The sequence below is a fragment of the Halichoeres trimaculatus genome, unplaced genomic scaffold, assembly GCF_033239565.1.
Source record: "Halichoeres trimaculatus isolate MK-OKI-2021-1 unplaced genomic scaffold, fHalTri1.1 fHalTri1_scaffold_4, whole genome shotgun sequence".
Classification (NCBI taxonomy): Eukaryota; Metazoa; Chordata; class Actinopteri; order Labriformes; family Labridae; genus Halichoeres; species Halichoeres trimaculatus.
In genome coordinates this window covers 27,988,500-28,015,415 of record NW_027437182.1, presented here as the reverse complement: position 1 = coordinate 28,015,415, position 26,916 = coordinate 27,988,500, and the positions used below count along the sequence as shown (strand labels likewise).

Below are 26,916 nucleotides of genomic sequence, written 5' to 3'. Positions count from 1 at the left end.
CGCATAATACTCAAGTCAGCTGACTTTAGACGCCATTTTGTCAGCCATTTCCTACACTGATCCATTGCCAGCGTCTCTGCACAGCACAGGACGCCCCGTCTGGCCTCAGCTCCACCAGCCCGGGCTTGGTAAACAGCAGCCGATCCTGCACACACGGTCCCGGGTGGATGAGACACAGTGTAGAGGGTCGTTCGGCTCCCATTAGACCCCAGGAAGGCGCTTGGCCCCGCGAGACAGAAGCGGCACAAGTCACAGGCAGCCATGGCTTTGAAGATTGTCAAAGGGAGCATCGATCGGATGTTCGATAAAAATCTTCAGGATTTAGTACGTGGCATTAGGAATCACAAGGAAGATGAGGTAAAGCGACCACCAAGCAAACGCTGTCATCCATAACATTTTTATCCTCGCATCCATATACTGTTTTAGCTCCATTCACATTAACATTACCGTTATCATTGACCAGCTAGCTAACGTTAATAGCTAACGCTCGGTAAATGAACGTTAGCGTTAGGTTGGTCAGCTAACGTTAGCCTGCCCAGTCATTTCAGCCGCTAACTCTTATTCAAAACAGCCCTCTCCAAAGGCTGGTGAAGTCAACAGAATGCTAAACTGACGTTGGTAAAGTAACAGGTTTGGGTGTTAATTGTGGTGCCAACTTAGTGATAAATATTAGCAGTCTGGCTTTAAGAAAAGAGGCTTAATGAAGCGATGTTAATGACAGCTGGCTAACCCAGTTAACTGTCACCCAGTAGCACGAAATTACTCTTAACAAGAAAATAGACCAGGCAGCTAATATGAACTGTCCTCCAAATACTGTCAACTTGTTTAATTATTGGCCCATTAGTCGCATGGTATTCTAGGAGATAATTAAGGAGGTGTCCAAGTTTCACAAAGGTACAGGACAGCGGTCACTTCCCTGCGGACTGGATGATGTGACGGTCTGATGTTATGGGCAGTGTGATAAAGGCCTAACTGACTCACTCTGAGTTAAAATGGACTGGTAAACTTTCTGGACGTAAATACTCAAAAATTATGTGAAGTGAGTCAGCAAGTCTCCATATCCATTTAACATCTCTGTCACTTATTAAAGGTGATGTCATCCCTGTCACAGATCTGTGGGTGATGACAGACTCATCACAGCAGCATCCAGACCTGGGTGGGAGTAGGGTGGGATGGGCCATTAGAGGGCACTGTTTGGGGAAGACACTGTTCCTTCTCCCACTTCTGCACGTTTTTTTTTTCATATATGTTAGCTCTGCTGTCTTACATTGCCCTTACTGTTAAAATGCAGTGTTTTTAAGAATACAAGTTACATGCAGCATCTCACGGATTGTTGTTGCAGGGAGCTTCAATCCTGTGCACACCTGTCTCCAGCTGTAGGTCTGATGTGAAATGTAGAGAGAGGGTGTCAAACCTGAGGGCAGCACAGTGGCTTGATTTCTTTTTTGACGTGGCAGTTTTACCCTGCTTATCATGGCATTAGCAAAAAAAAGGTACACAGCCAAGCACAAAGCCTAAAGATCTGACCTGCTGGAATTACCTTTTTAAAAGTTTATTTTGACGAATAAAGTGTTTCATCGTAGGAAGGAAGAAAACTCATTTGGTTAAGGCCAGCAATCCTTGATCTCTTGATTCAGTGTATAGGCTAAGCTGTGCACCAGTAGTAACCCAACCTAGGCTGCCTGGATAATGTGGTGGTTGCCCAGTCAACAGTAGACAGTTAGCTAAAATATTAATATGCTACGTGTGTGTGTGTGCATGCTGAACTGTGTGGACTTTTTCCTGGCCAGCCCACAGGTTCTCACTGACTATCTTTGGTTCTCCTTTGTGTACTCCTCATTCATTTGCTGTTCCTTCCAAATTCTTGAAGGGAAGGTATATTGAGGTGCAGTTCAGTGAGATTTAAGGTTCAATCTTTTCAATTGAAGTTTCAAAATAAAATAAATTTTAATAAGTTGTGCCCCTGGTTAGCCTCAGCTGACACTGAGCCTTGAGGAGTTTAGGCCTTGGAGTTCACCTCCAGCTTAGTCTGCATTAGTAGCAGAGAGATTGTCCCTGGTGGCCCTTTGACAACTATTTCAGTTATTTCACTGGCCTTTGAATTGTTCATTGAGGAAGAATGAGTAAGATGGTAAAGTGTGTCTGTTGGTCATGTGCTGAACCTCCCCAGCCTTGCTGGGCAGTAGTAGCAGCAGAGCTCACTACCCCCCCTCCTGTCACTGTGCTGTCTCATGACTGCACACACATGACCAGCACACACTCACTCTACAGAGCCATACGTGTGTTTATTTTGCAAGGTTGCTCCTCTCAACAATGGCTGACTGATTACTCTATCTGGAAATGTATCTAAGCTAGTCTTCCACTCTTAAATGAAATAAACCTTCTGTTGACTTTGTCTCAAGAGGTCTAGTGTAGTTTAGTTGGGATTATTGTCAAATATGTTTTTTTATTCATTTAGTCATGCTTTTGGGTTCCTGAAAAAAAACATGGCTAAATGTTAAAATAAAAAAGCATGAAGTGCATTAAACAACCTGTGCATATGAACTGTAAACTAAACTTAGAGTGATGCAGTGTAAGTACAGGCTAATAATTGTGTTTGTTGCAGCCATCAGGCCAAAAATGTTGCTAGCACCACAGGAATAAAGTACAGTTTGGTGTCTGTCAGTCTGTGTTTAACAAATGACCCGAGATTGACTTATAAGTCAAAGATGAAGTTTACAAGATGCATGACTCAACTTGAGACGAGCTACATAGTTCCTCAGCTCTACCTTTGCCAACTGATGTCTTAAACAGTAACAACAATAAGAACACCAGGACTTTTTTCCGGCTGGTTCCGTGTGCTTGGTAGCAGCCTTCTATGCCGGATATCACTGCCTCCCCTAATCTGATCTGTTGTCTGTTGTTTGTCCTCTCCTCTTTCTACCCTCAGGCCAAGTACATCTCCACATGCATCGATGAGATCAAACAGGAGCTCAAGCAGGACAACATTGCTGTCAAAGCCAATGCCGTGTGCAAGCTCACCTATGTAAGATCTGTCAGCACACTCCACTAAAGCACAGACACTCTCTGTCTTTCACTTCAAGGTGATACAGAGAGGCTGTAAACATTGAAATTAACTCTGTCTGTGTGTTGCTCACAGAGAAAGACTACCTGTTTTTCCTTGGGAAGATACATACTGACTGCTGCTGCTTAGCAAAACATGCCACCAAAGTCTTAATAGCACTCATATGGTCGCCTGCTCTGCTCTGAACACCAAAAATTAACAAGAAAAACTACCTGACAAGACAACTAGATCATATTGTGAATAGGCTTTATTTTTGGACATTATTGAATTAATTTGAAACCACCTCATACATTTTTCGCATGATGTTGTCTATATCTCAGTCCCAAAATTAGGTTTATGTTTTCATGCAATTGGCACTGGTGTGCTCTTTGAGAGCTTTCTGCTCAAATCATTTAGCCTCTGCGTGCACCACAGGGACAGCTCAGTGGCTCTCTCCTCCATTTATTCAACCACATCTTCCCTTGTCTCTTTTCTTTTCTGTGTTACAGCTTCAGATGCTGGGTTATGACGTCAGCTGGGCAGCTTTCAACATCGTTGAAGTCATGAGCTCCTCCAAGTTTACATATAAGGTATGAGAGTGTTTAAAAAACAGATCTCTGTGTTAATGTTAAGACTGTAAGACAGTGTTAACACTTATTTAACAACAGAATACAGATTTGTTATAAAACATTCTTTTACACCACTGAAGATGACTCCTCTCAGTTACTCACCCAGAGATAGCACGGAGGTAAAATCTGAAATAACTGATGGTTAAAGGAATCCCTGTAATACCATTTTACTGAAAGTTTGCTCTTTCTCTCTGTTTGTTTTCTTTCCTATAGAGGATTGGCTACCTGGCAGCCTCACAGTGCTTTCATGAGAGCACTGATGTCATCATGTTAACAACTAATCAGATCCGAAAGGTTAGTATTTCTTTTTTTTTTTTTTTTTTACCTGTGCGCTTCATAATTTTGCTTTATCAGTCAGCCAACCTCTTCTGATTACTTTATTCTCACAGTCTATCTGATCTGTTTCTTTCTCCCAGGATCTCAGCAGCCCCAACCAGTATGACACAGGTGTTGCTCTGACTGGTCTCTCTTGTTTTGTGACCCCTGACCTGGCCCGGGACCTGGCTAATGACATTATGACACTGGTGAGTTAAGGGGAATATTGTTTATGAGTTTTTTTCCCCTTGCAGCTCTTCATGTGTCTTTGTTGACCTGGACACTTCTTATTAAGTAAGAAGGTTGTTAATTTTTACAGTATGATTACATCTCTTCCTCATGTTTACCATTTTTCCCTTATCTGTAGATGTCTCACACGAAGCCCTACATCAGAAAGAAAGCCGTGCTGATAATGTACAAGGTGTTTTTGAAGTACCCAGAGTCCCTGCGACCTGCTTTCCCAAGACTCAAGGAGAAACTGGAGGATCCTGATCCAGGTATCAGCCAAGACATCGCACTCTGTCTGATACATGTGCTCGTGCCCATAGCACCAGCAATGTTTTGAGAGTGGAGAGGATTGTTTGCTATTTCCTCTAGAAATCGCACTGCTGCCAAATAGGCTTTCTCCTTACATGAGGTGGTTAAGTGTTAGACTGTGCTGGTGCTCGTGCAGACAGGCATTCTCTGTCACCTGAACCCTATGAATTATTCAGCAACCAAGAATATGAGATTAAGCAAGGCTCATTTGTTTTCCTGCCAGGAGTGTCTGGGAATATGCAGCTATTTACAGGACTTTTTCTTTTGCACAGTCAAAGCATCTAATGTGCTGCTTACCTGACTGTACAGCATGTAACAAGTGATGTCACATTAATTGAATGTGTCAGGGTGCCATTATTTAATGGTTTGAGATTCTCAAAAACCTGCTTTCAACTGTTGTTCAAAGATATGTTATAAAAGTGATGTAAGGTGAAAGTAAACCCAGCACCCCTGCTGTTTAACATTTCTCTTTTTTTCTTGATGTTTTCTGATGGTCTTTACTCCTGTTGAATGTATTTTTCATTTTCAGGTGTCCAGTCTGCGGCGGTTAACGTAATCTGTGAGCTGGCACGGAGAAATCCCAAGAACTATCTTTCTCTGGCCCCTCTGTTCTTCAAACTCATGACATCCTCTACTAACAATTGGGTTCTCATTAAGATCATTAAGCTGGTGAGTTGACAGGAAACAGAAAATGAGTTTTCCACATTCCGTTTTGGTAGTAAAAAAAATAGCACATGCAGTTTTTGAATAACAACACTGTTGATGATGAATCAGTCTAGAAAAAAAGGAAATGATACTAGTACTTCCTCCAGAATGAAATGAAATCAGCCTCGTCTAGTATGTCTTTGCTGTTTCTGTACCTTTTTATGTAAAGTATTGCAAGTCATCCAGCTACAGTTTTAGTGAAACTTTTAAACAATGATTGTGAACAGGAAGGATTTCCTTCTGTGTGTAATACCACTGTGTGTTTGTTCTGCAGTTTGGTGCTCTCACACCTCTCGAGCCACGGTTGGGAAAGAAGTTAATTGAACCTCTGACTAACCTCATCCACAGGTGAGATGAAGTCCCTCCATGATTAACTTTTCAGACATAAAATCATTCTTATCTGTTGGATAAATACTGAAAATATTTTTTTGCTTCTTTGCCTGTCTTCATCTTTTACAGTACCTCTGCCATGTCTCTGCTGTATGAATGTGTCAACACTGTTATTGCAGGTCAGTACTGGCATGCTATTTCCAATGTGGCAGTATTGTATAACTAATGTGTTAATACAAGTATCAGTATCAGAGTTTCAATTCTGTGATTTCAATGTAGGTATAAGGTATCGTGATAACTTCTTCTTTCATAAATACTCTGGTTTTATTCTATTTTTAATGCAAAATCAATATCTTAAAACTTGTGTTTCTTTGTGTTTCCTACGGTTTCCTCTCATTCAGTTCTAATTGCACCTTTTCTTCATTGCAGTGTTGATTTCCTTGTCCTCTGGGATGCCTAACCACAGTGCTAGTATCCAGGTAAGGATGAGGTCTTATTATTATCCATCTGTACTTTGTAGTCATCAGATGTTGATCATAACCCTTTCCACTCCAGTTGAAACACAGTGCATGCTTTCCCCATCAATACAGCAGCTATTATAGACTTATAGTTGTCTTAATTAAACTTCATGCCCTCCACACTCAGTTTTTTGTCTCATTTAAGTCCTTTGAAATATACTTTTATCACAAGACTGAAACTGGTGTGGAAAGGTTTTCAGTGGTGTTAACGTCTCCCCTCCTTTTTTCTCTCGCTCTCTCAGCTCTGTGTGCAGAAACTGCGAATCCTGATCGAAGACTCGGACCAGAACTGTGAGCCCTCTGTCAATGCCTGCAGTGTGTCATTTTCTCATTGTCTGCGTGTTTCTGACTGTGAAACAGTCCACCCTCTTAGACGACAACACCATAGAGCCCCTGACTCTGGATAACTCGAACACTATTACCTACTCACTCTTGATTAGCTGGCCTGCTTAGAATGCCACTTCACATAAGTCACATCGACTATTTGTTGATTCAGTCTGAGAAAAATGAGGAAACATTTCCTCTGTCCAAACACAAGGCTTGGCTTTGTAAATACACACTCTTGCACACATCCAAGTGGAGCCGAGTGTACTAATTCCTGACTTTCGAGTTATCTGGTCACCCGTACATAGATAGTTGTGTTTGGTGTAGGCTGTAGACGCTGATGTTAATAGAACAGACTGTGAACTTGTGGTTTCAGGTTTTGTTTATCCTTTTACCACACCTCTTAAAGTCATGCTTTTGATGTGACGTGACAATACATGATAAGTGCAATCGGTAAGTGATCAAACCTTTACTGATTTCATCAGCAAAGCATCTTCACGACTAAGGAAGGTAAAAAAAAAACATGCAGCTGACAGAAACACAGCATCATAACCACAGCATTAAGAAGTTAAATTATAGCAGGACAAAAGAGTACAAATTATAGCAGCAGCATGCTAAGTGCACTAAATGAAATGCTGTTGAACTAGAATGACCATCATTTGTTTTATGGTTTTGATGCATCACATGTAGCTGCAGCTGCAAGCCGCCACTTTTCCATTGCAGAGCCAGATACGAAGGCAGTGTCTTTGTCTGCAGCAGCTGCCCTCAGGTTTCGTCCCTGGTCATTTCTGCACTGTGTGCACTTCAGTGACCAGCCTGACCTCACGCACCCGCTTATTGATCCAAGAACCTGAGAGGCATTTGTCTTTGCCAGATTCTGTGATGGACAGAAGCGTGTGATTCAGCAGATTTCTGAATCTTTACAAGTTCGTTTGGCAGGTGGGAAAGGCTGCCAGGAAGACAACAGAGGAGAAGGCAAAACAAAACTACTGTGTCCAGTGTGTGTGTTGTTTTGTGTGAGTGATTGTGTGTCCTTTCCATCGTCATATATGTTTTGTGTTTCTTTCCTTTTTCAATACTTAGTCTTTGATATTTTCATATGATTTTTAGGACCAATCCCATGTTCATTCACACATAAACAAACAGTAATTTGTGGAGTTGTATACAAAAGTTTTCTGTTCATTTAACCAGATCAGAAGTGTAGAATATCACAGGATCCATGAGTCCCCTTAAAGCACTTGATTATATATTTTTACTTACACTCAGGTAAGCTGATAGACCACATTGGAATATTTCTTTAAGGGGTGCAGAGAGCAAAAGTTACATTAAGTCTGTTCTGAACTGTACTCAGGCCCTGTGTGTATGGCTTTGCAGTGAAATACCTGGGCCTGCTGGCAATGTCGAAGATCCTGAAGACCCACCCAAAGTCAGTGCAGTCTCATAAAGACCTCATCCTTCAGTGTCTGGATGACAAGGACGAGTCCATCCGCCTGAGAGCTCTCGACCTGCTGTATGGCATGGTATGAAGCAAAGATTGTTAGCTTTACTCATCAATTTGTTCGCTTTAAACATTACCTTTTATTAGTGAATCTGTTTATTTTCAATTTTACTGGCGTCGCATACTCAGATTTCTAGTGTAGAGTGTATTTCCCTGCCACTTTTACAGCCAGCAGCTTGTGTTAGCTCCATAACACTGGGTGGTTATTTTTGACATGCTCAACTCTGTGACGTATTGTAGTTGCTAGATTCCTAAATTTTTAAGCTTGTTTGAAGAATTTTTGCCTCTTTCTGCTAAAGATGATCTTTATAACTTGATGCTAAGTAAACTACTGCACCTTCACCTCCCAGGTCTCAAAAAAGAACTTGATGGAGATCGTAAAGAAGCTGATGCTGCATGTTGACAAAGCAGAGGGAACCACGTACCGAGATGAACTTCTTACAAAGATTATCGACATTTGCAGCCAGAGCAACTACCAGTACATTACAAACTTTGAATGGTCAGTCTATGATCCTTCTACCCCAAAAGCATCCCACCTTTTTCTTTTCACTCTATAGCATGATGTTTATATGGAACTCTTCACATCTGCTCGACAGGTACATCAGTATCCTGGTGGAGCTGACCCGATTAGAGGGCACACGACACGGCCACCTCATTGCCTCTCAGATGCTGGATGTTGCTATTAGAGTCAAAGCCATCCGTGTCTTTGCTGTTGCCCAGATGGCCACTCTGCTGGACAACGCCCACCTGTTGACAGGCAACATGCAGCGGAAGGGCATCTGTGAGGTGTTGTATGCTGCAGCCTGGATCTGCGGAGAATTCTCAGAGTAGGTTGATTTATCTCACTGGCATGTACACTTAAACACACTCGTATAAATGTACATAAGCAAAAAATATTCATGAGCATTAGAAGGAGGTGAAACTGCTTCCCAACACAGGTATTTGCATATTTTACACATTAGGGACAGCTCACTGTAACTTGGCAACCATGCATGAAAGTTGATGGTTGCCTTGAAAATATAACATTGACTGCAGCTCCCTGTGATAATTAATCCATAAAGATAGTACAAGCTAGCGCATCCTTAGCTAACCCATCAGGATCTCAGAATATTTCCACTTTCTTTGTACAAACTGCTAACCTGTGAATCTACAGCAAACATAGTGTTACTTGTTACTTGTTTTTCAACCTGTCAGAAGTAAATCCATTTTTGATAGTAAAGTGACTTATAATTGATACCAACTGACATATCATGATTTTTTTTACCATGTGTGGGTTATTTTGGTTGTTGTAGACACTGTCTTTGGCAATAGAAACCAGCTGTGGTCTTTCCAGTGTTGGTTTATATCACATCAGTGCCATACTTGAGTGTATATTGTGACCATGTTTTAAGCAAGTTTTCTGGCAGAGCTTTCGTTAATTTACTCCCCCTTTTTCTTAGACATCTGGAGAACCCAATGCAGACACTAGAGGCCATGCTTCGACCAAAGGTAGCCACCCTACCAGGCCACATACAGGCTGTGTATGTGCAAAATGCAGCCAAGCTGTTTGCTACTGTGCTGAAGAGCCAGGAGGGAAACACTGACAGCACAGCAGCCCAGGAAACCAGCCAGCTGATGATAGACAGATTGCCGTTGTTTGTCCAGAGCGCCAACCTGGAGGTGCAGGAAAGGGTAAGACAAAAATATCTATAAAATACCATTAAGTAGATGCCTCCTCTGCTAACATTCACATCCTAAGGTTTCACCATCATCTGTAAATCTGGCACATACCTTTTTGGGATTCATCACATCTTCCTCACTTTCTGCGATGTCCTCAGGCGTCTTGCATCCTGCAGCTGGTGAAGTATATACAGAAGCTGCAGCAGAAAGATGTAGAAGTAGCAGAAGAGGTCAGCGCTCTGTTTGCTGGAGAACTCAACCCCGTGGCCCCCAAGGCACAGAAGAAAGTGCCTGTTCCTGAGGGGTGAGTTTTACAAAGCATATACTGCAATATTAAATAATGACATTACAACATTATTACACTGGATCACAGAAAAAAAACTAGAGCACTTGCTCATGATGTTACAGTACACCAGCAAGATTATCTGAATCAAAAATAAGCTTTTCTGATGAAGCATGATTGTTTTGTTTGTGCAGTCTGGACTTGGATGCATGGATCAATGAGCCTCCATCTGAAAGTGAGTCTGAGGACGAGCAGCCCAAGGCTATTTTTGCCAAGGAGGAGCCCAAACACTCCCGCCCCCGCCACACAGAGGTGGATGAGAAGGAGCTGGCAAGGGTATGCATTCTGGAAATTGATTGCAACAGTGCTGATTTGGACAAGCAGTACAGTACAGAAATGTACATCAAAAGGGACCACATTTCATTCACCGGAATTATTTTAAGATGTCCCGATGTTGATTGTTTCTGCCTTGTAAGCGGCATTTAAGTCAATTTCTTGTCTTCACTTGAGTGTTTTTGTGTATTTATACCATGCATAATACTTGTTAAACAATTTGCTACTGAAAAAGCACTAGCAATTCATATATGGGACAAAAATTGCATTTCAGTGTGTTCGATCGAGATCTGTGTATAGAGTATTTATCATGTGACAAAGTGCTACTCTGGCTGTCTATGTGACTGCTCTCGAATGCTACATCTGTGGCAAGCCTTGCAGTTTTTGATTAATTCATGCACCTCTATTGGTTTTCACACTCACAGAGGAGAGAAGCAAGAAAGCAGGAACAAGCCAACAACCCGTTCTACATCAAGGCATCACCATCCTCTCAGAAGGTGTGCTTACAGAGTCATTGCTGGCTTTACATTGCAAATATACCATATACTTTATTCATTTTTGCATCCTGATTTGTATGATTTGTAATTACAGCACAACACAGTAGATTTTGAATTAATTGCATGTCAAGTTTAAGTCATGTTATAAATTGATGTATTTTCTGTGTAGGTTTACCAGGAAGCCCCTGGTGTGGAGCACATCCCAGTTGTGCAGATTGACCTAAGTGTGCCTCTCAAAGTCCCAGGTGGGAAATAACCACAAAACACCCCCTTCACTCTTTAAGTTTTTTTAAAGTTTCCGAAAATACAGAAAGGCTGGCATTACTGCCATCATACTGGAAGTCACTCTGTTATATAACCAAGATAATGACAGGGTTTCTTTTTTGAAATTAGGCTCTTTTTAATCTTCATTTGTTACCTGGCTTTGTTACTCATTGCTCAGCTGTCAACCCACAAATCAACCCATGGAAAAGGTTTACAGTGCACCCATTTAGCTGTTCTTAATGACAGTCTGACTGCACCATTACCTTCAAATAGCATCTCAAAATAACATGGAAAAAAAACTTGATTCAACAATATTAAAACACAAAAGGAGCGGCGTCAGAGATATTGAACAAATTAAGAAATACAGAAAAAAGCAAACAAGAAGTACAGCACATTATAGGCTCTGGCTGTGTTTTGGAAATGAGAATGAATGAGATGAAATTTCAAACATGTAAATGGAAAAACACTGTTTTTACTTAATCAGTGTTGAAAATGTTAAGATGCATGTGATCTTCTAACAGCTAAGAAGAATAATGTTTTGACTTTGGCATGGATGACAATGTTTGATGTTAATTTGACCGATAGGGAAACTTATAAGAATATAATTGCAATGGAAATACTTCAGACTTAGATCAACACAGTAATATTCAGATGGATGAATAAACCATTAATAGATTAATACATACCTCTTAAGAGCGTAATGCAGTGGTATCTTGTTTTAATATTTACAAGTCTTGTCTCAGCCTGTCATGATTAAATTTGACATATACTAACTTACTATACAGTATCCATTCACATATTCTTGCCAACTTTGCAGTCTGTTTTGTTTTGATATTTGACTTTTGGAGAAGGACATATCACATGTTGCAATCTTCTGTCCCTCAGGTCTGCCTATGTCTGACCAGTATGTGAAACTAGAGGAGGAGCGCCGGCAGAAAGAGAGAGCCGAGAAGAAGAAAAAAGAGAAGAAGAAGAGGAAAGAAAAACGTAGCGGACGAGGGAAGAAACATGATTCTGGTCCGGAGAGCGAGGAGGACATCACACCTGCGCACATGGTGGACATTGTTACAGAGGAGATGCCAGAGGTACACCAGAGCCATGTAAAACAAGAACTTAGTATAAACCATGGAATATGTCATAGATAGGATTTGATTCTGTATATGGATTACCTTGGAACCAATCCAAGTGTAAGCTGAATTCCTGGGGATATCGATTTTTTATTGTGAAGGTTTTGATTTTGTTTAATTGATTCGACCTGTTCATTTCTTCAGAACGCCTTACCCAGTGATGATGATGAAAAAGACCCAAATGACCCTCATAGAGCACTGGATATCGACTTGGACAAGTGAGTCAACACTATGACCAAACTACCTACATATTTATCAGCCGTTCATTCAAACACACAATTGTTAGATTAGTTGAAGCCTGTCATTTATGTATTGGACTTAGTGGATTATCTTAACTTTGGCACTTTAGTTTTATATATAGGTGTAAATCTGAAGTAGACTTAAGTCAAATCTTTTTTGTTTCGATGTGGACGATTTATTCCTGGTCCTGGCTGTATTCATCACAGCCAGTGTGACTCGGGCCATTTCCCCCCTCTCATTCCTTCTCACGGCGTTCTGCTTTCTGCTTCCTCTTTTCTATGCCTACACACATCCATTACTGCCTCTTTGCGTGGGCAGCTTGTTGGAGTCGGCTAGGCGCAGGTGAGTTACACCCCGGCTACAGGACCTGGGCTCCAACTGTACATGGATTGCCTCTCTTTGACTCTCTCAGAATAGCTGTCTAGCTCCTCTTACTAACATAGCTCTCCTTCTTTCCTCATTTGAAGTTTGCAGTATCTGCTTCCTCTTTTTTGCTCCCTTCTCTGTGTGTTTCCAATAAACTCTGTAGCCTGATATAATATAGAAACTACATTTTCTCTCAGCCTGCTTCTTAAATTCAAGTTTGAAAATATCAGCAGCTTTAACTCCTCCATTATTTCTTTCTTCTGAACCAAAAAATTTAAAAGGGGAATTAAAGAGGATTTTTCTCTCTAAGAATTTCTCAGTTTAAAGAATAAAATGCTGCTGATGTTCTCAGGACTTGTTTTTCCCAGCCTGCCCTCCCAGAAAAGGCTCCTAAAAGCATTTCGGCACTCCTCTTGGAAAGGATCATTTTTATCATTATGCTTCCAAATTCCTCTTAAGTTTTGTAGACTAGCCTTGCTTTTAAACTTTTAATTGATGTTTTTTTTCCAAGTAAATACTCTCTTGTCTGCTCTTTGTCGAATTAACAGGCACATGTATCCTTAGAAAACAGCTATTGTCTTGGTAAATTTTGTTGTTTTGGACTTTTCAGACACGCACACACCATTTGGACCGTTTTCAAATAAAAACACAAAAGAATATATGATAGTCGTCATTCAAAAATGTGAAAAATGTTAAATGCTGTACCCTTCATGAAAAGTTGTCTCATTGTTTCTTTACAGAGAATTGCCAGCAGGGGGCTACATTGCCTGTCATAACTGCTTTAAAGAGTTAGAGTGGAAATAGTGTTGACAGTTCTTATCAGTTCAATGGAGACATTTGTGTAGTCTCAAGCTTTGAGGGAATTTCCAATGCTTGTAGCTTTGCGAGGAGGAATGGCTTACTTGTTGCTTTGAATGACACCCATTTGCTGCAGAAAATGTCCCCTAAGTCAAGGGATTGCTGCATTTTGTAACCTTTCTTTAACTTTCTCCTGACACATTCTTGCTTACTGATAAACAAAGAATATATCAGAGGTTTTTCAGATGCTGGCACTGACTGCAGATGGATCAAAAACACCAAGTAACTCCTCATCTGAACAGAGTCAAACTCTCATATCTGTGCATATCTGTTTGACCAGGCCACTTGCAGACAGTGAGAAGCTACCAGTCAGGTCACACCGTGCAGCAGAGACTCCTAAGAGCCCAACAGAAGATGGAGATGCCGAGAACGCTTCTTCACAAGAGCCCAAAAAGAAGAGCAGCAAAGAAAAGAGAGAGAAAAAGAAGGACAAAGAGAGGGATAGGAAGGTGAGGTTGAAATGGTTTACTTTCTGTTTAAAGGTTTACTTTCTTTTGTTGTGATGTGACGAAACGATGTCTTTCAACTTTGTTTTTCTGCAGAAGAGCAAAGAAGAGAAGAAGAAGAAGAAACATAAACATGAAGAAAAGGAAGAGGATCTTCTTGGAAGTCAGGCAGATGAGCCTGTGGTCCAGTCAGAAGACACCAGTGAGGTGGCTGCACTGCCCACCTCCACAAGTGCTGAGGTATGTTTACCCAAAAGTGTGGAGCTGGTTGATTTTCTACCAAGCTACAAAGTTTACATCTAAAATCTGATCCAATACAGAACTCTACTGAAGTGTATGGTTTCTGATCCAAAAAATGTGAGACTTAGGAATACTACTGCATATGTAACCTACAATTTCAAATGAAAGATTACATGAAAAGAGGTAAATTCGATCATTTTCATTGACTTGGTGGTGCTCCCATTGCTTCCTTCCAGTGCATCCTTCATCAGCTTTAGGGATCAAGTGTCAGTTTCCTTGTAGCTGACGGTGCAGACTCTTGCCAAATACTTGATTTATTCATGAAATAGAAGAGTGTAATCTCTGGATCCATTTTCATGAATAGTAGAAAGATAGAGAACCTGTTTGGCCCTCACCCCTCTCACCTCCTCGCACTCCTTTGCCTCCCTCCTTCCTCTAGGTTTCGGATCTGGATTTCTGGCTCTCAAACGCTCCAGTGCCCCCTAACACCCAGGTTGAGTCACCTCCCCCTCTTTCTCTTTTTTTTCTCTCATTCTCTCTCCTCCCCCTTCATCTCTCCAGATCACCCATTCCTTTTTCCTCTTGTCTCCTTCATACATTGGTGTTTACCATTTGTTCTCCCATTTATTGATTTGGGTCACTTTTATGTTTCCCCCAGCTCACCCTCCTGACACGATTTCCTCTCTTTCACAGGTCACATAACACTTTCCTCTTTCACTCTCCAGCCTTCCTTTCTTTCCAGCATGTGTGTATGTATGTATGTATGTATGTATGTCTGTGTGTGTACACAGTTTGTTGGTATTTGTTTCACAATGCCAGTGGTTTCCTACTCCAGCATTTGTTTTGCTCGCTTGATGTCATGTCAGTCTTGAGGTCAAAACAGAAGTTGTTGTTGTTTTGTGAGTGGTGTTGACAAGTGAGTGAAGGTTGTCTGAGGGTCCCTGGAAACTGCCCTGGGGGTCAGTTCATTTTGTTCCTCTTGTCACCACATGTGTCTCCTGGCTGCTTCCTCTGTGATCACATGTGGGATCCTGCCTGCTGTTTGTTTGACCTCTTAATTTCCAAAACTGCACAGAGACACAAAAAAATATATTTAGCAAAAACTCCTAAAATGTTCTGTTAAAGTTCAAGGCAACTTTTGTTAATTTTAGGCTGTCAAATGTTTTTATGAAGCTAGCAGGAAAATGACACTCACCTCCTGCATGTCCCCTTAATGTTTCCCCTCTCCTTTGCTAGTCTGGTGTACACTGCACATCATGAGCCACATCTGTTAATAGATCTGTTACTCAAGTATTCCTTTTGTCTAACTAAGAAGCTCATTAAAGTGAAACTTCTTAGTAAAGAGAGAACTGGAACAGAAATCAGGATAAGAGCTTATACAAAAAAATGAAAGAAAAAAAAAGTTTTAGAACCTATTAGATGTTAGATCTTGTAAGCAACACTGCTGGCAGCCTTCTCTTTTCTTAAGTGTGACATTCACAGGATCGATGGTGTTGTTTTCCAAAATCTAATGTCATCAAAACTTACTATCCTATTTTTAAGGCTCCCTTTTGTCATAATTTTGACACTTTTAAAAATTGTTTTTCTTCACCATTCTTATGAGAAGTTCCAGCCTTTGAGCTTTTCTTTTGACTCCTTCGCCACCTTGATAGTGAATGGTAGTTTTGAGCATGAATTTTTTCATGCTCTCTTAGAAATGAAGTGAATTAGCTTACTCATAAAATCTTTGTTGTGAGCCGTCTGTACATTCTTAAATGTAGATATTGGGTGTGTCAGTAGAACTAAGGTTGTCAGCTTAACTTTATGAGAGGTTTGTGTTTTCAATCATGCGAGTCACCAACACTAAAGGAAAAGCCTTCTTTAAAAACATGACCTTTTACGTGTTTCAACATGTTCATGTAGAAAATTTGTACTGAAGACTGACGCACTGGGATAAGAGATCTGGGTTTTTCTTAGTGGAAGAGAATATTATATTTATACTTTCACTTGAATCATGTAGATCAGCTTTTTTTTTTACCATTATCAAGTGTAGTTGGTAAGTTCAGATCCTGAAGAAGACCAAACTACTGCATGTTTACAGATAGCTCCACGTATACATGTTAGTTACTCTCTTCGCCTCATCTGTGTTTGTACTCATTTGGATGATGAGCTAGCTGACTTTTGTAAATTTGAAGGTTAATTTCCTTGTGTTGTCAAAGAGCTTAGGAGGCGAACATGCAGCTGGGTATGAATGACTGTTTAATGAGTGACTGGATGAACTCACCAGCTTACCCAATCAGCACAGATCTGACCAACACAGCATGTATTCTTCATACTATAGTAGCTCATAGCTAATGACTACATGTGGTCTTGTGTTGTGCGTGTGTGAACAGGAAGCAGCAACAGTAGCAGAAGCAGCCCCAGTGCCTGAGGCGGCTCCTGGTGTGGCACCAGACTCGGAGCCTGATGAGCCCAAAGAGACCGAGCTGGAGGAGTCGGTGAGTCACCAGCACTGATGTGATAATTACAAAATAATAAAAAAAAGTTTGATAGATTTGAGTTCACAGTGACCTGACAGGATGCAGCACATCAGCAACTTATTTTCTCACATGTCTGTGTAAATGATGTACCAGAGACCTGCTAGCTCTCATGTAGGCCCTGTAGCAAATCTTGATAGACCAGTTTTTATTCTAGTGAATTTCTTATTAGTTCTCTATATTTTTCCTGTGGGTTTCCACTGACTAGAAATCATCTAAACACAAGAAGAAAAAGCAGAAAAGGGAGAAAGAAGAGAAGGATAAGAAAAAGAAGAAGAAGCATCATCACCACCACCACCACAGTGACGGAGGAGGCGAGGAGTCTGTGCAGAATGGCACTGTGGAGGAGGAAGAGCCGCTGCCGGTCAGTATTTGTGTTTGTCATTAATGATTTTATTTATATATATATATATATTTACAGCTAGATGAGCGACAGTCAATCCACCATTTCTGTCATCCTGCATTTTGATTTTAAATGAATTCAGTGGTTTGGGGCACACAGTTCTGTTCAAAAACTTGCTAAAGGTTGAAATACCCACCTAGTTCCTCTATCTGAACCCTATGGCTGCTGCAAACACTGTCTTTCTTGTTATGCATCAGCTAAGTGAAATCAGCTCCTGTTGCCTAGTTAGCATACTGTGTGACAGAGAATGCCTGATCTGACCTGAGCTCTTCTCTCCTTTCAGCCCATGTCCAATTACTGCCTGCTGGCCGAAAACTCCTACATCAAGATGGTGAGTGATGGGGATTGGGCTGCTGCTTCCTTAATTGCTTTATTATTTTTGGATTTTGTACATCATTGTTGGGAAAAAAGTGACTGAATTCACTCATTTAGTTACTGATGTTTTAAGTACTTCTTTCTACAAGGCTGTCAAACTCATAGAGCACCTTGTTCTGTGCATTTCGAAGGGCTGATGGAAACTATTTTAACTGGTTTAACTGTAACTATGTTTGAACTCTGTTGGTAGTAGAAAGGCACACATATTTTTTTTCTGAGAAGGATGAAATAGTTTTGGATCATCTGATTGACCATGTGATGTTTGTCCTCAGTTGACTCGGTTGTTTTCATGGCGATGTGTCCCAGGATAGCCATGCCTCTGCATGATGTCATAACAAATTTCAAGACTCCAAGTTTTGGAAAACCCTGAATTTTCTTTAGTAATCTGTTTCACTGGTCCCTCTTTGTGGGTCGATGTGACAATGATCCCACCTATCTTCACACTTTATACTTCTATTTATGTTTTTTAATTTATCAAGCAACAACAGCAGATTAATAAAAAAAAAACAACATATGCAGATCTCTCCTTTTCTCTCCTTCTCTTCAAAGATGATGGAGGATGCTGATGAGGTACTGGCTGAACTTCTGTCTGAGACAGATATCATTAAACCTCTTCTAGATGTGTTTTTCTCTGCTCTTACAGACTGAACTCTGAGGGAAAGTGTGCTCTTTGTGTGGAATAATTCTGCCTTTGTGATAGCTCACTGTGCTCAGAGGGTTTCTTGGTTACAGTGATGTGTGCTCTGGTGTTGGGTTAATTTTTATGCTCTGTTTGTTGTTTGCTTTTTCTTATTTTAAGAGATGACAAACAGCAGATATAATTTTGAATTGAATCAGAATTGCATTCAAGTTTTTGAATACAAAGAGTGGGTTCGTACAGTTTGAGTGTGTTTACTCCTCATGTAAAACAATTTATTGGATAACTAAATCCTCTCATTTGTTCCCTCTAACCCATGCAGGTGAATGACATCCAGGGAAACCTGCAGGATGGCAGTCAGGTGGTTGTGTCTGTTATATTTGAAAACAAGTGTGAAAGCTTTCTCAAATCTATGGAGTTCAATGTCCTGGATTCACTCAACTCCAAGCTTCAGAGGCCAGAGGGTTCAGGTCCGCATGATGGCCTCACAGTTCCCTTCCAGCTTCCCCCTGGTAAGTGATATCTGCAAAGTGCATTTCTCTGAAAATAAATAATTATCAGGAAATCAAACATCATTCAGATTCTTTGGACTCAGTTTTGTTTTAACTGTTTTTCATTCAGGGGTTTCCAATGAGGCACGATTTGTCTTCACTGTGCAGAGCATCGTGATGCCACAGAAACTTAAGGGAACCCTCACCTTTATAGTCAAGGTCTGTAGGCAAACACAAAGATATGCTGTACACACACTCCCACACAAAACAAGTTTGACTGTCAGGCAAAGCTTCCAGAGGGTTTTTTTTCACATTTTTAACTCTTCTTACAATCTACTCATATGCTGAAAACATGTCCAGTGCTGCAGGGTGACTTCGTAAAGTAGCTGCCACGTGTTCAAGTCAGATAAGGCATAGCTCTGGTTTTTGAACATAACCCTTCACCCAGATGTTTGACAGTCTGCAGGAGCAAAACAATATTTGTTATTGATTATATCTGTATTTGTTGTTGTGTTTCCACAGAATGAGGACTCCTCCACTCATGAGAAACTGGACTTTAAACTGCACTTTACCTGCACCTCCTACCTAATCACTACTCCATGCTACAGGTTAGTATATTTATAAGTTTCTATCTAAAGTACTTTCTCACCATATGAAAACCTGGAGTGTTTCTGGATAGACTCCAAATTCCAAATGTTTCTTCCCCTGGGACCATGGTAGCACTGGGAAAACTTGCAGGCAATGTCCTGATTACAGTTTGTTTTCACCAGAGTGGGTGTATTGACAGTCAGGTCTTTGGACTGTTCAGGGCCCTTCGCTAACTTTTTCACTAGTAGCACTAGTGCAACAAACTTTCTCAGTTGGTCGCACCAGCACATAATTTGGTCACACCCTTTATTTTATTTTATTGATTGATTGATTGATTGATTGATTGATTGATTGATTGATTGATTGATTGATTGATTGATTGATTGATTTAATTGGGGTGGGGTGCAGTAACTCTAGTGATGATATTGGCTAAATATTTTACTGTAAATATGAAGTTTGTCTGCAACAAGCACTTGCTGACAAAACTGGTTATTTGTTTTATGTAGCTTTGAAAGAAGACAACAAAAATGCTTCTTAAATAAAAGCAAAGAATAACAACACATATGCATGTGTCTGGAGAGTTGAGAGCTGCATGACTTTTAAAGTGATGAGGCTGACTCTTCAATAGTGAAACACTTGTCATGTCTCCTCAGAAGAAGAGAGAGTTCAGAGAGTGCAGGTGGTGTAGACTAACTGAGGCAGTGGAAAAGAGGGCGAATTGAAACCACAATGTCTGATACAGTGCCTGTGATAGAGGAACCATTAAACAATATGCACTCACACAAACGCGACCAGATGACATATTTACTCGCACACACTGACAAAAAGGTGCATATGTGACCATTTTGGTTGCAGTCTCGAGCTCTGCTGTTTAAGAACACTAACTTGTTGAGTGTTTAGAAATAAAATGAGTCATCCTTTGGGCATTGGAAATGGATTAAGTAAGTGGTTCCGTAATTCATTTTAATATCTACCCTTAATGTAAATATGAAACTTGTCATTTGAGAAACAAACCAATAAATCAGAAGAAAACCACACACACAATAAAAAGGTTAAAGCTTCTATCATATTTCATGAAGCATATAAGTACATACATAGGATTTTATTCAGGGTCGCCCCATGTTACAAGATATTTTGAGAACCCTGTCGTTATTTATGATCCCTCTAGCATTCACAGTATGCCAAACAGTCTTTGCTTTCTAGCAACATTTGTCTGAACACTAGGAGCACCCAATGTCACAAGAGAGCTTTCAGTGTCCCCGTCCAAAGAACAAACAACTAGCTATGGCCAAAAATATGAAGAGTTAAACACAGAAGTAAAAATAAATACACTGCAAGTACAAGTACATTGCATAATGTAAATACAGAGATGATCATATTTGCCCACTTTTAAGTCAAATAAATGAAAAGTATCAGGTATGATCCTGTCATCTGAGGTTAACATTTTCCATTAGCACCACCACTTTGGCAAAGCTGGTGTGTCAGTCTCAAAAGTATTAGCTTTTAATATAAGATGAAATATGAATTAGAGATATGAATCACTGACTTTTCACTGAGCAAACTAGTTATGTGGTATTATAAAACTACCAAACTACTGATAACACATTCACACACACTAAAAATAAATCTAAAAAAATAAATACTGTGACACACCGTGATACAATCACAATCTTAAAAAATACTGTGATATCATCTTTTTAAACTTGCTGTTCATTGAGAATCCGCTTGAGGCTGGCTGCAGAAAGACTGGAAGTCACGTACACACCCAGCCATAAAAACAGACTTTTACAGCATCAAAAAGTATATTTACAGCCTGGTACAAAAAATGTCTTTGGTCTAAAACACTGCTTTCACTATCGGCACACACTGTATGGTGAGTGAATTTTTTTCTATCTTTGTGTTTAAGGAGTTATTAGGATCTTTTGATTTTCCAATCAGAGGCACAGCTCAGGCCACATGACTAGCTGGCGCCCTGTAGCTGCTCGAAAATAAAAACTCACAGCCGGCATCATCGCGAATGTAGCTTCATTTCACGGTTTCAGGAACAGACGGGTGAGGTCGTGGATGCTTTGCCCATATTTTATGCAGTCTATGCTCTAGACAGATCCCAAACCTGACTGTCGCAGTGAACATTTAAATAAAATCTATGCACTCCCAAAAACTCTCCTGAAAAATAATTTGGGGGGGGACCACATTTAATAAACAAAGAAAAAAAGCACATTACCCAATGTAGCTAACACTAACCACCATTAGCATTTCTACCTTTAAATTGACAAAGCCTCCACTCTGAACACACAGGCAACACTCAGTTGTTTGATTTGAATCTAGATAAACTAAAGGCAGTCAACAAGGTAAGATAGTGAACAAATGCACTCTCCAGTCATTTAGACTTTATATGCTGCTTTGGATAATGAAAGCTAGTTATCTAGCAGCGTCTATCTGCGCTATCCCAAAAACAAGGTACGTCCCACCTCACTGCCTCACAGTGAGGGTCTTCAGCCACATCACTCTCCTACTCTCTGCGCCATACTAGCCTTTTGTCATTTCAAGGATAAAGAGGGAATTCAAAACCGACCTTTTTTTTTTGCTTTGTTTGGTCAGTGATGCATTTGCAAAGCTGTTGGAATCAGGTGATCTGAAGGGCAGCTCTATCAGACTGGAGGGGGTCAACATGCCCTTCCACCATCTACTGGCCAGGATCTGCTTCCACCACCATTTCTCTGGTATGAACACACCACACCAAGCACCAACAGAAACATTTAGGAATCAGAAGAGAAGCATGTTTTTTAGATGAATACAGCTTGTAGGGATGGAACCGTTCACAAATCTACAGTTCAGTTCATATCATGTTTTTTTGGTCTGGGTTTTTGGTTCAGTTTGGTGTACATTGTTGTTGTTTTTAACACCCAAGATTACCATGTACCATGATAATCCACTATTTACACATTATTTTTTATCAATCATGTCATGTATTGTCATGAAAAATCTGAAAGAATGAGGCTGTTTCCTATTTGAAACATCATCAAAGCTGAGTAAAAAATTGCTAGTTTTGACATGCCAACTCCTAAAGTAAGTAACGATTGGCTGTTCCAGAAGTCACTAAATGACACTGTTGTCTAATTTATATAACTGTCATGGACTCAGAAAGCAGGTAAAACACAACATCATAAATATGTTTAGAACTACAAATTAACTTTCTTCTGTCGATTCTGTTTTTTTAATTGTTTTTTTTGTGTGTCAGAATATCAACCCTCCTCCTTTATCTGAGCTGGGGACAGGCACAAGTGACCATAGTGAGAAAGTTTTTGTGTGATTTCATCTGCTGCGAGTGAGGAGGACTGCCTCTGTGTTTTGGATAGGGGAGGGGCCCCCACACGCTGCCCATTGAGGAGATTAAAACATGCTTTAACTGCAGTTTCTCCAAACTTTAGAAAAGTCGCAAGAGTTGTCTCCTTCATAAAAAAAATACCCTCCAGAGGGGTCTGAAAAGTCATTAAATATAGCAACAAAGCCTCTTAGTTGGCAACACTCAGTCAGAGTTTTATCCTCCACTTTCTTACTGCTGTCATCAGAGCTCACACTGAAACTAAACTGCTCCCAGACAGCAGAACGACACAACGCCACAGGTACACCCTCTAACTCTGTCTTCTCTGCTCATCACATATACAACACACACACTTCCTCACAACTGTTCTGCTGTACTTGTTTGGCTCATGTTGGACGTGCGTATGATTGGAGCTACTTACTGCCTCCAAACTGAGCTCTTAAACAAAGAAAAAAGAAAAACACAAACCGAACGAAGCGTACGTGCCCCGAACCAAGTGGGGGAAACCAAACGTCTCACATTATTTTCATAAACCGTTCCATCCCTAAAAGCTTGTGTATTCTTGAATCCAGCATTCTTTCTTAACTTGCAGTTATTCTTAAGAGTTGCTTGTTTTTGTTTTTGTGGAACCAGTTGTGGAGAGGATCGACTCCTGTGCCTCCATGTACAGCAGGTCTATCCAGGGTCACCATGTTTGTCTGCTGGTCAAAACTGTGAGTGCACTTTCAACCCCTGCCTTATCCTGTTGTGATGTAGAAACTATAGAAACTCAATGTTTATTATTGTTATTATTAATCTAACATTCAGAATGTGACATTGATTTGGATTTGTCACTTCTCTTTTCTCCCAGTCGGGTGAGACAGTGTCCATTGATGCTAAATGTGACGAGCCGACGCTGCTTGGGAATGTGCTGGATGAGATCAAGCAGACCTTCTCTCAGTGCTGATTGTGTGCGACAGCCCCAGGGTGCCCCCCTCTCAACCTTTCCACGCCAACCCCTCCCTCGCTGAAACAACATAATCATGTTACGAAACACTTTGGCTGGCACCTCCAGTATCGTCCTATTTATTAGTCCTCAGATTCGCAAGACTTCTTTCCCTACTTCTTCTTCTTCTTCAGTGTCCCCACGCTCTTGTTCCTCCGCACTCTGAGCTCTGTGGTCACTCCCCAACACTTGATGTTGTTTTACAGACTCACTGTGTACATGCACTGTCTGCTTTGCAATGCATCTTCATTTCCACTTTTGGTTTTCCAGTCCCAGCAGCCATGCTGCTCCTCCCTAACGTGACTCTGTATTGAGCTCTGGTTCCTGGATGCTCGGCTTCCTCTGCTCCTAGCTGTATTCTTCTATCTGCCCTCCACTCTGTCGGCAATTCAGTCTGTGACAGTCATGTAATGTAATGTTAACAACTGGACTTTTGCTGTTCATGGTTGGATTGTGTTTTTAATGTTTGGAAGGTTTTTTGTCTTTGGTTTGTTTGTTTTCTGTTTTGGTTTTTTTCTTGCTTTTTTTTTTTTTTTGTCTGAAGCCTTTCTGCGCCTTTGTCTCGCCCCCTTATTTCCACTCTCTTACCATCAGTGTGTGTACTGCTTGTCTGTTTAGGCCTTGAAAAAAGCATTTGACTGACTCTTTTTCAGACTGGTCCTTGCTGGAAAAATCGGGACTTTAACCTTCTCACCCACAACTGACTGGGTGCCTGGAGAGGGCCAGAAACTGAGCAACTGCAGTAAAGCATAGTGCAGAGATGAAACCAAAGCTACATATAAGGCATTGGTCTTAGACTTTCCAAGCCGTTGCCCTACTTGCCTCCCGGCAGGGCTCAGAGCAGATCTGCTGGTGTTAACTAAACAGAATCCTTATGTGGCACTACGGGTGATTTTTACAGTAGATCAGTGGTTTTGCTCTATGCCCTCGCCGTGCAGTCTGACCTACTCCAGTGCATCGAGAGTCTTGTAGAGCCCCACCTCTATCCCTGAGAAAACTGCAATTCGACTCGCCCTTTAAGGAACTTCCAACATATCATTTCCTTTGTGAATTAAGTAATTTGAAGAAAGGAGATCATGAATCTGTGGCACCAGAGAGGAATTTGCCACAGTCATACGGTTATTTTTCACCTCAGAACAGTGGTCTGTCAGGCCAGTGCCACTTTTCATCAGCACTTTCAAATAGTTTGGGTGGTTGTGTAGAAGATGTTATGTGTGGGACAAAAAAAGACCTTGCTATGTTTCTGATGTCCCTTATTTTTTAGGTCAATTTAAAGACAAGATAATTTGGCACAAAAGGGGCTGGCCTTGATACATCACTGTTCCCCTCCTGTTCAAAAACAAGAAAGCCCGGCTGACCGAGGAACAACACGTCACACTATCAATCTATGTTTAAAACAGCTCTGCATATCAGGGATGCAGAGATTATAAATGGTTAATGGTCTAAGGTTCCTGTTTAAATCAGTATTAGGTGACGTGGCTTCTGCTGTAATGAGGCATCTCTCTACTTTTTGTGAAATCATAAAACAAAAATGCCTGTGCCACTTGACCAGTAGCTGCACCTGCGCTGGCTGACACCCAGTTGGTGTGAACCCAGATAAACCCCAGTGTTCCTTTTCCCTTCAAAAACTGCCTTGCCTTTGTTTTTTTTTCTTTCTGCTTTGACATGTAATGATGAACATAAATGGCCATTTTGTAAAGACTGACCTCATTTTAGAACTCGTTCAGAGGTATGTGATGTTTTAGTTTGTCATTTATGTCTGAAGTCACTACCCAGTCCAGCACGACTTCACCTAGTAGTAGCAAGATTAAACTGACTTGGTAGCGTCTCTGATCATATTTTCTGGTAAGGCCATCTTTACATGTCTGCTATTGTAGATAACTAAGATAATGATGTTTGTGACCTGAAGTGCAGGTCAGCCATTCCATGAGATCTTCTGTCCAGTAGTAGAGTATAATTGAAGAGGTGATCAGCTGTATTTCAGGAATGTTAATAGAAAACATGTACGTATTCCCTGTTCCTGAAAATGACTGATATAAGTGAACTGAAAAACAAATCTCCCAATCATACATTGTCTGAATTATGATCATTTTCTTGTGCATAATAATTGATTAAAATTTGTATATTGCATGATTAGGAATGTACACTTTTTATTTCCTTTTTTCTGTTTCACTGACATTCTTACACAAACAAGAACTTGTCATTCCATTTGTCCATTTTCTTTACAACTTTTTTAAAATGAAGTTTACTTGACCATTCTCTACTTTTGATGGTAATGTGTTTTTAACTTCTTCTGAGTTTAAACAATATATTAAAAAAGAGATATTATTGAATGTTTTAAATTATTCTTCACAGGGGAAGGAAGGGGTTTCTATTTGGTGTCATGACACTGAGGGCATGGGGCTTCAAAAATATAAGTTGAGTAGAACAGATCAAGAGACACAGTGTACTGAGAGGCGACCCATTCTGTCTTAATTCTTGGTTCAGTTGTAGTGAGTTCTTTTACCAAGTTTGGCTTGTGACATTGAAATATACTCTCAAATGACTCTGACTTTTGAAAGTCCTGTCTTTTTATTTCTCCATATTCAATTATCAATCTGTAAAATGTAAAATGTTTTAAAGGGGACAACCTAAAGTATCTACATTCCCTTTGAAGAAAGTCCACTGAATTAAAATAAAGGCTGTAAAACGCTGCTGTGGTCTGCTTTTTGTATACCTGAACTTTCAAACATTTGTCTAAATGCAAATATGGTCAATATCTTATCTGGGTAGATGGCTTCGGGTGTGTAACTGTGATATTTGCTTTGTATTTTACATAATGACTGAGTAACTTTCTGTACCATGGGCACGATGATATTACTTAGCACAGCAAGTTGTATCAATAGAACTTCATTTCCCAGGAGCCCTCCGCGAAAGACGAAGTAATCGAGACCTTTTCACTGACTGACAGCAAGTAGCTTGGTTTGGCAAAGGCCAAAAATAAAGCTTCTGATTTAATTAAAACTTATTTTCTTCGGACGCAAAGGACACTTTTGCATTCACTTTTTAAAAAAGGAAATGTCCTCACAGCTCATAGGAAAGACAAGATAGCTTTCGTTAGCATCCCCCCCCCCCCCCCCCCCCCCCATACTAAATAATCGAGAACTATTTCCTATTTGGGATTTCAAGATAAGACACTATTCAATAAGAGTTTTTTTGATTTTTTCATTTATTGAGCAAACACTTGTTGTATTATCACCTATTTTGACACAGTTTCACACCAGGTTTGTTTTCAAGTTTTACCCATAGGTGTTACTATGGACTTGGTAATTAATTGGGAGATATTGGCAATATGAGATCACGACAGAATAATGTACAATACGTTTAATTATTATTTTTCAAAAA

At 40.4% G+C, this 26,916-nt stretch overlaps 1 protein-coding gene across 3 annotated transcripts; it reads left to right on the top strand.

Annotated features, from left to right (window-relative positions):
• The first annotated feature begins 20 nt into the window (after positions 1 to 20).
• Positions 21 to 26,224, top strand: ap3d1 (adaptor related protein complex 3 subunit delta 1). Of its 3 annotated transcripts, XM_074667789.1 has the most exons (34): positions 21 to 357; positions 2,930 to 3,025; positions 3,553 to 3,633; positions 3,886 to 3,966; positions 4,089 to 4,196; positions 4,355 to 4,484; positions 5,054 to 5,193; positions 5,504 to 5,577; positions 5,689 to 5,738; positions 5,989 to 6,038; positions 6,320 to 6,368; positions 7,776 to 7,921; positions 8,250 to 8,398; positions 8,496 to 8,726; positions 9,339 to 9,570; positions 9,717 to 9,862; positions 10,036 to 10,177; positions 10,600 to 10,671; positions 10,841 to 10,916; positions 11,821 to 12,020; positions 12,207 to 12,280; positions 12,621 to 12,644; positions 13,807 to 13,975; positions 14,069 to 14,212; positions 14,652 to 14,705; positions 16,585 to 16,689; positions 16,937 to 17,092; positions 17,415 to 17,462; positions 18,466 to 18,655; positions 18,765 to 18,853; positions 19,157 to 19,242; positions 21,824 to 21,945; positions 23,181 to 23,260; positions 23,398 to 26,224. In XM_074667789.1, the coding sequence occupies exons 1-34, from the start codon at positions 262 to 264 to the stop codon at positions 23,491 to 23,493; spliced, it is 3,786 nt and encodes a 1,261-aa protein (XP_074523890.1). In that variant the 5' UTR covers positions 21 to 261; the 3' UTR covers positions 23,494 to 26,224. The 3 variants fall into 3 exon arrangements, with proteins under 3 accessions (XP_074523890.1, XP_074523891.1, XP_074523892.1); XM_074667790.1 differs by lacking the exon at positions 12,621 to 12,644; XM_074667791.1 differs by lacking the exon at positions 14,652 to 14,705.
• Positions 26,225 to 26,916: the final 692 nt, after the last annotated feature.

Excerpts from the sequence above, each read along its gene's own strand:
- ap3d1 (XM_074667789.1), top strand. The coding sequence starts at position 262 with ATGGCTTTGAAGATTGTCAAAGGGAGCATCGATCGGATGTTCGATAAA. Across the intron at positions 5,194-5,503 it reads TCATTAAGATCATTAAGCTG|TTTGGTGCTCTCACACCTCT; the intron begins GTGAGTTGACAG and ends TTTGTTCTGCAG. Across the intron at positions 17,093-17,414 it reads AGGAGGAAGAGCCGCTGCCG|CCCATGTCCAATTACTGCCT; the intron begins GTCAGTATTTGT and ends CTCTCCTTTCAG.